Source organism: Spea bombifrons, chromosome 2, assembly GCF_027358695.1.
Source record: "Spea bombifrons isolate aSpeBom1 chromosome 2, aSpeBom1.2.pri, whole genome shotgun sequence".
Taxonomy (NCBI): domain Eukaryota; kingdom Metazoa; phylum Chordata; class Amphibia; order Anura; family Pelobatidae; genus Spea; species Spea bombifrons.
Window position 1 is genome coordinate 117,014,459 of NC_071088.1, and position 13,280 is coordinate 117,027,738.

Genomic DNA, 13,280 nt, shown 5'->3' on the forward strand with positions numbered 1-13,280 from the left:
AAGGCTCAGACAGATAGTCTTTATTATTATTTTGTCCAAAGTGCATTACATACAAAATGTTATCATTTAAAAACAGACCATCCAACCAACATAAGAAAACCATAAAGGAGAACATAATGGATCCGCTCGTAATGTAAATGGTGCTTGAAGACCTTGTTACATACGATTTGTGAAGCACACAAAATAAGGTTCAGGGTTATGTTTCAAATTCATTAACTCCACATCAACTATTATTCACATTAATTGATACAAATAAATTGGAACTCCCAGGCCCTTCTGCTGGTTAAATGTACACTACTGTGTACCATCCAGGTTTTCTGACATATTTATGACATTTCACTGCTTTGTCATCATGTAACTTAAACCACAGGGTAAGCTGTGCCAATGTACTTTTTTCCATTTCCATAAGTGGTTTTAGTCCATTCGTAGGTTTGAATGCCGAGTTCATGTCCTCCTAAACTGATTTTACACCTGCAAATGATAAGATAAACAACAATTATTAACTGATTATTATTATAAAAACAAAACAATGGAATGTTGTCCAAAACCATCAATGCAGGCTTGAATATAATCTAATGGCATCTTGGTTTACCCACAGTCTTGTCCATTTTAACCATAATCCAGTAGCTCTATTTAAATCTGTCTATCTATCTATATCTATATCTATCTATCTATCTATCTATCTATCTATCTATCTATCTATCTATCTATCTATGCTACAGTACAGTTCCTGGTAGACTTTATGTCTGGCTGGGAGTTTTAACATCCATGCAATTCAGCAATTAACCCTTAGAGCTGTAATTGTCTTATTTCCACTGAAGAGTTAATCACACAGAATTATTTAAGAAGTGTTTTTTAAGTTTCTGTGGCCACAATTGGAACAGTGCATGTCTTTTTGACACAATCATCAGAATGAGGCAAAATTTACATGAATGAAAAATTATTTCTGGAAAACGTTGGGCATGTAGGGCAGTTTGGACAGTATTGAGAATTGTGTTTCTAATGCTACATTTAGCTACAAAAGTGCTGTGTTCAGCAAAGTAGGTAGGACAGTATCTTTAATCCCAGTGAATGGTTACTGTAAGTAATGGTAGCTCCTGTCAATTTTACATTTTAAAATATATACATTAAAACTATTTTTTTTTTAAATATGAAACTTAATTGGGTAAGCAACAACAGTTGATATGAATAAAATAAGTATTATTTAATAAAGTAGAGTACTATATTTTACTTACTTCTTGCCTGGTCGAGATATAAAGCAAAGAGTGTAAAGACCTAAATCAAATTCAGGGCTTGAGCCAATGAACTGACTGCCGACTTCTTTATAGAAACCATCCCAGTGAAACTGCTGGCCCAGCAGATCAGGGTAATCTGACCACTGTCAAAGTAAAAAAAAATGTAATGTTATATATATATATATAACGGTACCCCACTTTAATAATGGCTTAGATATACAGAAAACTATCCTTCAGGATGAACTTTGCATTCCCAGATCAGTCCCAAATCAATGCAAGGTATCACTCGCATTTCTGGAACACACAGGCTTAGTGTTAAAACCACAGGGAGTTAAATAAATGAACAGTTATTATGCATGTTTGAGGACAGGCATCATGTCAGCCTCAACTTTCCCCCCCTGCAGCTGACTTTGGAAGTTTTACCATCACAATGGGCATAGCCAATTTAACCTAATTTGTCCTCCCGAACCACCAGATCTAAAGTGTCAACAATACAGGACACTGCAGCGTTATAATTAAATTGTGCCCCAGCCATTCAGGACAAAATCTAATTGCCCTGTTTGCTCTGCTGCTGTCCTCTGGAACAAAGAAGCTGCGTACCAAACAGGGGTTTTGACATTTGCCCTCTGTTGAATGGTTAACTTAAAATGACCTGTAATCAAGACACAGCAAACAGAAAATAACACACAGAGAACAAGCAGCCTGACTAGCCTATAAGAAGCAGAGCGAGAAGATAAAAAGAATATGTAGCCAATATGTGTCCAAACAACATTGGAGTTGAATCACTTAGACTCAATGAATGGAGCAAATGTATTTTTACTAACAGTACGTTCTACTATAGGATCCACTTTATATACCTACTGTGCATAAATGTTGGAAAAAAACTCACCGGTCCATCATAGTTATAGCTGTAATAGTCCATGATACCTTCTTTTTCAAGCAAGTAGAAACGTATCCAACTGTGGAATCCAGAGACTTTGCCTTTCTTTACTTCACCTGAGAACACACATGTGAAGATTGTCATGATTACGCACATTCGCGTTCCAAAATAACTGTATTTGGCAAGGTGGTGTTAATACACAAACATAACTGGAACGTGGAGTGCCTCCTATCTGCAAGCATTGGCCGTACCAAGCAGGCGAACAAGGTGGATATTGCGTTATTGGGGCACCGTCATGATGTGCTTTCCTATGTTAGTGACTGTAAGAATTTGGGAACATTCTTAGCCAGGAGTGCTAGAAACCCTAGGGCAGGCCCTGCCTCTCATCATCGAAATAATAAGTTACAGCTGAAAATGATAAATTACAAAGCACACATACCCATGAAGACATGTTCAAACCCACTGGAGTCTGCTTCTCCTGATGAGCGGCAGTAAAGTCCAAACCACATCTTCTCTAAGTCATCGACAAATTCCTTCTCTGTTTTGTATAGACCTAGATATAAAAAGATGCCAGTGTATACAATTAGGCACATAGATGGAGGCAGCCATCTCCATAGGCAGATACTGGGAGTAGAATGGGTTGTGCTGAGGAGCTCAGTGACTTTAAATGCAGCATAGGATGCCAAAAGTCAGATTCTGGCCAGCTACATCGGCAGCCTTCCACTGTAACTGCTGTTATGTTAAAGTGGAGTAAGAGTACCTGCTAAGCTACAAAGTGGTAGACCATGTACACTCACAGAGCGGGGCTGTTGAGTGGTGAAGTATGTGAAACTCGCCTGTCCCCTGTAGTGTCCCTCACTACACAGCTCCAAACTACCTCTGAAAGTAAAACCTGGACAGGGTCTGTGCTTCCAGGTGCTTCATGAAATGGGTTACATGACCGAGCAGCTGCATACAAGTAAACAATCTCTTTGAACATTGTCAAACGTTGGCTAATATTAGCAGAACCTATAGAAGAAGTAAAGAGGTTGGCATACCCTTTTTGTGGAAAAAATTGTAAAGTTCTTTCATTAGCTTGGTCTTCATGATCTCCTCTAAGAAATCTTGATGCTCCTTTAATTCTTCTGCTGTATAGGTCTCAGCTGTACCGGTCTTTCTAATGTAATTGTTTGTGAGTTTGATAAATTTGCTATAGGTTGGACGTTGAAATATATCTTCGTTCACATACTGGTATAATCTGTGAAAGAAAAAGCAAATGGAATTAAGTATCTAGTAAAAATTCAACATTAGCAAAATTAACGCCTTCAATCCCAGTAATGGCTGGTGATATGTGGATTCATAATGTATTGACCTTGGTCTAAAAAGAGGAGATTTGTATATGCAGGTGAGGATGTTACTAGAAACTGCTATACAGATCATACAATGTTTCATGTATATCTTCCGCTGTGACTTCACTTACGGCTGTTCGCTTAGATCATCTTGGTTTCTTGTGTGTTCTGCCATGCTCTGTTTGTTTAAAATGATGTCAGATTTCGCTGCCTTGTTGACATCCAATTTATACATCAGCTCTGAGATTTCCTTTATCTCCTGGTTGCTAATATCTGTTCCTGGAAAGGATAACACGTTCCAAATGTAACCATGGTGGGATTTACTAATTTATTAGAGATAAGATTAGTAGTTTAGGCAGGAAACTATGCATACACACTGATCCTAAGCAGCAATAGGGGATTGCAGTTAGTATTGATATAGGTCTATAATGTTTCCTGAGACTCTTCTCTCTCCAACCTAAATTGCCCAGAGGTTAAAGCAGTGATTGAGCTCTTCTGGAATAAATATATAACGAGTCACATAAGGACATGTAATGCATTTTATTGCAATGCTCTGACTGTCCCTGTAAGTATTGTGAATCAGGAGCAACATGTAGGTTTTGCTGAGCTGCAGTGAAAAAATTACTGCAGTTTTTCTGAAGTAATACTGCAGTTTTTTGGACATGAAAAAACTGCAATGCTGCACTTTTACTGCAGTATTACTGCACATTTACTGCAGTTTTACTGCATTTGTACTTCACTGTACTGCAGTTTTACTGCAGTTATTTTTGTACGGAAGTACAAATGCAATAAAGCTGTAGTATATTGAAGTACAACTGTAGATTTGCAATATAAAAAAAAGTGCAGTAAATGTGCAGTAATACTGCAGTACAGTGAAGTACAAATGCAGTAAAACTGCAGTAAATGTGCAGTAATACTGCAGTAAAAGTGCAGCATTGCAGTTTTTTCATGTCCAAAAAATAGCAGTATTACTTCAGAAAAACTGCAGTAATTTTTTGTAAGGGGGGCCAGCCACGCCATACACATGGCCTAGACAATCACTTAGAGCTCCAAACAGCTGAAGGATAATAGACCTTTAGGAAGACATTTCCAACAATTCTAGGTCCAGCTCTGGGTGCAACAACAACCAAGTCTTCACTTTCTAGTGGTCAAGCATTTAAGAGCAGGGTTATTTTCTATACTAAGCGGCTGTGCTGTTAAAGGAAAATGACATAATCTCCATGTAGCCCATAAAAGACATCATGCACAATTACCAGGTACATGTAACATGATATAGAGTAGCTCCAGAGACATCGTGCACACCAGGGAATGGGTGCCACCCTTGCTTATCAGCTCACTAGTGTTTAGCCCCTTTCAATAGGAATAATACTCTTTGTAGTGGATCAACTAATTATTCAATAAGTCATTACTGGCCTTAATCTACACATTGAAAATTTTACATTTTTTAACCGCATTACTGCATTGGTATAACCATCCTTTATGTGTCAATTGGACCATTTAAAGTTGTGCATTAAGCATCATGCTGTTTTCCTATATATATATATATATATATATATATATATATATATATATACACACACACCCCTGGATCTGTGTAATGTCTGTGTATGGTTCTCGGAGAACTGTGCTGTCTTACCTTTGTTCTTCTCATGGCCACTGCCGCTGCTATCACTGTCACTAACAGTATCGCTCTTGCCACCGCCACACAATTTATTATAGTCTGAGCAGCAGTTATTGAATTTATCACATTTCTTGTTGCAATGGCAGGAGTCTTTTTTGTTAAACTTCTCCCCACACCTTCCCTGGCAGGTATTTTCTGAATGCAGAATTAAAAATATGATCAATGATATTACATACTTTGGCAATTTAGGGGTAATTAAGACATGTTAAAAATACCTATCATAACAATAAGCAGGGTATCCCACAAAAAAGCTACTCTTTTGTAAGTATCCCAGCTGGGACATAAATGCCGCCATTTAAAAATGCCAGAAGAACACATTTTCGGTGATTTTTGTGTCTCTGATGCAATATTCTATTTCATTACATGTTCCTGGCAGCTTAATCACACACAGATACAAATAGGGGTTCCAGACTTTTAGATGTACAAAGCAAAACTATTTAACTGGGCCCCTTCTTGAACGCAAGAAATAAAATAAATTATTGCGCATACACTAAGTAGTAATATTTATGACTACAAGTTTTATTTATTGGAATTCTCTCTTATACCTGTATAGGTGTCTAACTTTCATCCTCTATTGAACCCCTAAGCTACAACTCCCAGGAACAAGGATTTGTATAAAAAAAGTGATTCTGATACATACATACAAAAAATGATAGAACAGGTCCACCTGAGTACGTATCTTTGAGTAGTTGATACTAGTCTCTCATTCTCCACATCCAACATCCCCAACGAATGAATGTTTTGGTCTCTGACCATTGGGAAAAGTTATCTTTTACGGAATTCAGCTTATAGGAAGATAGTGAGTATCTCACTTTTGTGAAGTAAATATGCATTGGAGTTGAAATTCAAATTCAGTAAGAAAAAAGTTGTACCTTTTTTGTCAGCAGGGCGGATTACTTCATTAGAGTCATTATCATTATCGTTATCATTATCTGTTAGAATAGATAAAAAATAATATTTAGAGAGGAAGAAGTAAAATATAATGGAGTCACCATTTGGGTTTACCTGTAGACCGTTCACATGGACATTAAACAAATGAAACAATGACAATGCAGTCCCCGTTTCCACACTAGGTTAGTTTGGCAAATCTATTTTCACGGGGAAGGTCATCTCTGCTGTATCTGTTCCACCTACCACATCAAGCAGCTACATGTATGTACGATCTTGGGGGCATTTATATTATTAGCAAAACTATTAGGAGGAACTATTCTCCTTCTGTATGAGTATGATTGATCCATGTTGATGGCATTGTTAATATTGTAATATTGTTAGATATTATATTTTGGTGCTGGTCTTTCTCAGTACTATAGATACAATGCCAATAATCAAATAAAACAGCCCAATACCAAAGCTTATTGTCCAACAATGTTCTGCTCACTGCTAACCTGCACTATATCTATAAGTTATTAAGAAATTTCCCAATGTAATATAACTAAGCCTAAAGAAATTTGAAGGGAGCACACAAGAAACGCTAGTTACCTGATTCATCAAAGGGATGGGTGACTTCATTTAAAGAAGGGTCCACATCTGTTATATAAAACAAGCAAAACAGGTAATTTAAGATGGAAAAAATAGATATTTCACCCCAAGACTGAAAATAATGTCGTTATATAAATAAATAAATATATAAATAATAAAATTTGATTTTTTTCTTCTCTGAAATAACAAAGAATCATACAGAATATATTACAGAATTAAAATTAAAGCTAATTAACCCTTTAGTGAACCATTTCATAGAATTTTATTTAAGTCTCTGTTTGAAATGTTGTTGCTAATATAGTATTTGTAAAACAGATTTGCATTTTTGATCTCAATATACCGGTAGTCTTAAAAGAGATCTTTATGTTTATTTATAACATTTCATTTTTTGCAACATACAGTGTGATCATATCTCATCATTTAATAAATACATTCATACTCCAGGGCTTCACCTAGAACACTGCAGTCCTGCACCATGCTCTATAATAAATGTCTCTTAAAAGAAAGTTATGTAGTTATAGTAAGAATAGGACACAAACTATATTTATTCCAGATTCAACCCCTACATGTAACAGTAAATGTTAAATTAAGTGCTGTATATTTCTATGTTTCAATCAATCAATTGGATGTCTACATGTAATATGACTAATCCATGTTACTGAATTTCCTGTCCATGTAATTCAAACATTTAGTTATAAGCATTTGTTACAAAAGGGACATCTGAGGTCTTGTTAGATTTGTGACTTTATATCTTACTCTATAGCACTGCATTTCGGAGTTACTGGTTCAGGCCACTAGGGGGAGTTGTAATGACACACAATAGAATAGAATAGAGTCAAAACTATGTGGAAGGAAAGAAAGAAAGAAAGAAAGAAAGAAAGAAAGAAAGAAAGAAAGAAAGAAAGAAAGAAAGAAAGAAAGAAAGAAAGAAAGAAAAAGAAAGAAATTAGGAGGGATGAAGAAAGAGTGGTAAAGAAAGAGTTGAAGGGAAAAAAAGAAGTAGAATCAGAAGAAAGTAAGAAAGGAGGAAGAGAGAGGGAGAGAGGATATCTATATGTTCAGTGTTTCAACTCAGGATTTTCAAGAAATCAAAATCGAGAATGTGAAAGTGGCATGCAGAACATGAACACTATTATTATTCATAATTAATGGTTCAGGGATTATTGGCATTTAATTTTCAATGTATTTACAGTCAGCCAGTAGATCGATAATCTGCCCATCAATTAATAATGTTAGCAGGTCAGTGTGAGATTTCCATAGGAATGAGCAGATGCTTGTAATGTCTTACACAAACACAGATGGTAGTCTTTGCAGCAGTCATGGAATCTCTCACAGTGTTCATTGCACTGGCAGCTATAAGACTTGTCCGGTTTGTGACCACAGCGATTCTTGCATGAATCCTCACAACCTGCAGACAGAATAGAAAGAGGTCATGTGTTTTCCTTTTGAATACACTAAATAAACGTATGCAATGTTGTTTAAGGATTAAAATAGTTACCTTAAATAAACATAACATGCATTATTATAGAACCAAAGAACAATGGTGCCTATTACACGACTGTGTTCCTAAAACAGAGTAAACGATACGGTACTATGAAATAATATCCAGAGCAGACAATCACTTTGTAAGCACTTTAATATACATCTTTTAAACCTGCCCAAAACCTGCCATTAATTAAATTACTTACCTTAGGGAGAAGCTACAGCACCTCCTCCAATGTCCACCATTTTTCTCCACTGGTTGGCTTGAAGCAGCCAATCAATAGCAGGAAAGTTCCGCCATTTAAAGCAATCAGGCGCTAGAAAGGTCATTAGACCTCCCCAACCAGAACTTTTGTCAAGAGATCTGTTTAGCCCAGCGGGGGGAGGGGGTATTGGGTTGTCTGGAGGGAGGGGTCATGGGCCAAATGCACAGTATTTAAAAAGGGAGAACATGGAAATTTAAAGGGACCAATCAGCTATTGTCCGCATTAAAGTGTTTTAATTAGAATATAATAGAGGATATATATATATTTATATATAGATATAAATGTATTACTTTTGTTAACGTTTCACCAGCCTGTATCTAATGCTAGAAGGGCTGAGCTGGCCTGCATAAAGTGTAGTTAAATCAATGTTTGATATTCTAGATTTATCTTAGCATTATACAAGGCTACTTCAACCCACTTTGCTGAAGTAGCTTACCGAGGATTTTTATCCATAATGCATGATTATGAACTGAACTGAAATGTTTCAACTCCAGGCAATTCAATCAGCTCCTGGTTTGGTGAAGCAAGTATTAATTTTCTGATCTTTTCTTTTACCCATTTACTACTAAGTATAATAAAAAAAACTTAGTTGTAGCAAGTTGTAAAAACTGAAGTTACAAACCATAACAATGTCATATGTCCTTTGTATAAAAGGGATTTCTATCAATAAGTGTTACAAGCTTTACATCCTTGTTTGTAGCTCTTAAAAGATCAAGGAGCAAGGGTGTACCCTCCACGTAAAAGACAGATTTATAAAGTTTAAAGTAGTTGATGAGGCTAGACATGTAAGCTGCTCTCAAATTGTCACAGAGAAGAGCTGGTCCCCAGCATTAACCCTGTTTGACCCCGACAGCCTGACATCATCTGACTATTTCCACAACCTTGGGTTTGGCTGTACATTTCTAACCTAAGGTCTGGCCATATCTAGAATCTGGCTTTATCTAAAGTCAATGCTTATTTTCAGCAGTCTCCTCTGGTTGACAAATTGGCAGGAATAACAGAGGAAGGATCTTAGTGTCTTCCCTGCAACCCAAGTAGAGATCACTTTGTACCTCTCAGCATGCAAGAGACCAAAGTGCTCATGAGACTTAAGCTTGTGCGCTGATGTCCCTTTCCTACGCAACATGGCTGAGTCCAGAATTAAGTGATCTGGAATGTTTTCTTCTAGAAACTCGTCTAATTATGTAATTATTGCCAGAGTTGTTTGCAAGACCTTTTGTGTAGTGTATGCATGTATATTGATAGCACAGACTGTTAGAACATTATAGCTTACAGTACAATAATTAAAGTAAAGGCAATATACCCCATATTTTATAGATTGAATATTTAGGTGAGGCTAAATCTATGTCCCATCCACTACTGACCTTGAACCCCTCAGTGTCTTATTTTTATTTTACTAATTCATTCATGAAAGAAGAACCAAAGCCCATCAACGCGTCCCAGTACCTACATATTTACATACCTAAACATCTATACACTATTGTTTTAAAGGGTTAAAAGTTCCTTTACAACACCACTTTTTCCCATGGTCAACATTACCTGAACTGAGGTTAAAATTATTTTATCCCATTAAGTCCTGCATTCTCTTGAAAACCATCGTGTTGTCTTTTTAAATAACTAATGAAATACACATCTTAACTGTCTTAACTTCAAAAATGAAAAAACATTTCTTAACATAACCAGGAATTTAATTCTCTCTAACCTTAGAGGATTTAGCCGTGTTGACTGTGGGGTTCTAGTTTTACAGACTTGACAGACTGTATCTGCGCTTGTCCAGGAACATTGACCAAAAATCTGCGTTACAAGATAGTAGGACCTGACATGGTAGGTTCAAGAAGTTACATTCCCTGCCTCCCAGCTACCATTCTTTTGGAACCAACTGAAATTAATGTTGAAACCATAATGCATAATTTGCATTAATTGTAGTAAATAGGAAATATAGATGCTGAGAAACCTCTATCCTTCAATATTTGTGATTAGACCAGGATGCATGTATAGGTGTCACGTGTCAGTACTTTTGATTTCTTGAGACTTAAGTCTACAAACACATGGGCAGTGCTGGTGGAGTAAGACTTTGCATTGAAGCTTGGACCATGGATGTACAGTAAAACCACTGTATTTTTTGTTATACTACACATTGCTGCAGGAACCACCAGGGAAATGTCATTATGTGAGACCTCAGGCCCCATCTGCTAGAACAGCTGGACAGAGACTGCTGGAGCCTGCACTATTATCAGTATGTAGGGCAGAGTAACGCATCTCACCCCTTGGCAGCGAGCCCCACGTAACCAGGCTGCCTGTGTCCAAATGCTGCTCTTCTCTAACTGGGGACAGGAGAAGGACTCTGGAGTACTGACAATTACACAATTACGCAGCTACTGGATGCACCAATACAACAATCCTGTTGCAGGGCTATTTATTTACAATAAACGTTCTAATGTAAAATAGCCATATCGACCTAGTTATTCACAGTGTTCGTTAGTATGATTTATCCCATTTACTATTATGTATAATTTTATTATTGTTTTTAAATATATACAGCACCATATTTTCTCACCAAAAAAAATGCAAGAATTGCCTTTATTGGAAAATAGGAAAAAACAGGACACATTTAACTTTGCTATTCATTAAGGTGAACTATATGAGGCTGAACAACCAAAATGTACAAGTCCATTGGAAACTTTGTTCGCTTTTAACTGCTGTAAAATTCTCAAACCAGTCATCGGAAGTTGTTTTATAGTTAGAAATGTATTTCTATGTTTAAGTTATTTCCTGTATTAACTGAACAGTGTCCTGAATCTAGATGTCTTTTTAAAAGGCCTTATTACAAAAGTTATCTCTTTTTTTCTATTTTTCTATTGAGAAATAAGTATAGCCATATTCTGATTTGTATTTTGTTTTGTTGTGTGTTTTTTTTATCCAGACTAATGAAAAAAGAAATACTAAACCCCATGCTGGCATGTAAGTGCTTCAAATGCCACGGAAGATTATGAATTCAAGTATTAGAAATAGATTAGAAATTAAAGTAGTGGAATGATTAGTTTCAATTAAGCTAAACTAGCCATAAATATGGTAGATTCCCTTGATCAGGCCCAGACTGGCCATCTGGCACACCGGGCAAATGCGGTCCGACTTCAATCCATTTGCATCAATCCATTTGCATCGGTGATCGGCTAGTTATGCCCAGCCGCATGCTAACACAGTGTGCAAGCCTTTAGCTGTGCTTAGGTGGCGGCTGGCCTTAATGTGCCAAGGCCGCCTCGTTATTCCTACTCCGTCCCTGCCCATGATATTAACCGAAACTAATACAAGACAAATATGACCTCTACATTAATTGAACAATCTCCTGCTTAGCTTTGAAACATTGTAACAAGTTAAACACTAAAATACTCATGTGGTTTTCATCTACTGTGCTGTACCTGCCATCCATACCGTCCAACACCTTCTGTCTCACTTCTCCTGAACTTCCTAATAGATTATAAATTTGTAACCGCAGATCCCTCTTCTAATTCTGTACTATAATGCCTGTGTGTCCATGCCACTGCTGTCAACATTGTATTTATTGTAATAGAGGTACATTATCTACTCACACTCTGTAAAATCTTTGTGCGTATGTACACTATAGTACACATTACTATTCATGATAAGAGCAGAGGCTATTTATACAAGCTAATCCTAAAGGCTTATACGATAACATACTAGTTTACTTCTCTATTGACCGACAGTATAAGCTGTAGCATACAATAATTACAGGGCTGAGCCATCTTTAAGCCACTCTAAGTATGCATACTTTCTCGCTAATGCTTCTACCTTCCTATTAGATGTTAGTTGTATACTTGGGATTTATTGTTATATTCTGATTTACATATGAAGCCGTACAACACAGAGATTTTACAATCCCCAACACTGAGCACCTGATTAATATATCCCATTAAGAATAAGCCAGGACTTGAAGTAGTTTCAAAACAGTATGAAACTCCATGACAAGTTAAAACAAGTATATAAGTATACTGGTTTTTAATTCCAATATTAGCGTTTATAAAAAAAAAAAGATTCACATAAGCTTATGAAAAAACTAAGCAATGATTTTCCCCAAAACAGATTACTTTTAGTTATATTTAATAGTCTTCATTTAATTAAATGATTTTGATACTTACTGTCACTTGGACATGTCTCAAAAGCAAAAATGCCACCGATTACAAGGAAAAGAAGGAAGACCAGCGGGCTCCTCATTGTGGATGCAGATGTTCCCCTAACTCTTCTCTGATTCTAAATAATACTAAGACGTGCTTGTGGAAGGGTGAGGTTTTAAATGCTAATTTCTCAAGGAGGAAGTTATTGTAAATATAAAAGCCCTTTTTTTGAGACACAACAGTGATTAATAAGATACCAGCCCAGTTGAGCGCATCATCCTCTAGTTATAATATCACCTCCCATTATCCCTGCCTAGAACTATTTGATTATTCAATAATTTAACCCCTTGCATGCCAGATGTAGAAGGTACGATTTACACCACATGCAAACATTTGTTCTCATACATACACTACATAAACCTAAAGCACACACACAGATTTTTTTCAGTCTGACATGCGGTGATGTTTACATAGGTGGTGTTGACTTAGGTCTAGCGAAAGGCTGCACCTCCCTCTGTCCAGAGCCCTACTGCCCTATTGTCTGTCCTATTCTTCCCTATACCATGCAGAGCGACATCTCTTATGGGGGTACAGACTTGAGAGATGTGGACCTCCATAATGTGATCCCCTAGTTACTGTGTGAGAAGCACCACAATATGACATCATATTTCAGAGATCCATCCAGTTCCGATAGACAAGGGATCATAACCCATAGACATCAATGACAGAGTAACACAGACTCCCTGTTATTTGAACCTTGTGGGCAGCCTACCACCCCTTTGCTCCCCAGATCTAA

The 13,280-nt window shown here is 36.8% G+C and overlaps 1 protein-coding gene across 1 annotated transcript; it reads right to left on the minus strand.

Moving 5' to 3' along the window:
* ENDOU (endonuclease, poly(U) specific) lies at nucleotides 1–12,709 on the minus strand. The gene is made up of 11 exons (XM_053457730.1): nucleotides 12,509–12,709; nucleotides 7,892–8,011; nucleotides 6,604–6,651; nucleotides 5,997–6,056; nucleotides 5,080–5,259; nucleotides 3,575–3,722; nucleotides 3,153–3,352; nucleotides 2,555–2,668; nucleotides 2,125–2,231; nucleotides 1,236–1,378; nucleotides 1–471 (listed from the first exon to the last, which is right to left on the minus strand). The coding sequence occupies exons 1-11, from the start codon at nucleotides 12,582–12,584 to the stop codon at nucleotides 360–362; spliced, it is 1,308 nt and encodes a 435-aa protein (XP_053313705.1). The 5' UTR covers nucleotides 12,585–12,709; the 3' UTR covers nucleotides 1–359.
* Between the last annotated feature and the right edge of the window lie 571 nt (nucleotides 12,710–13,280).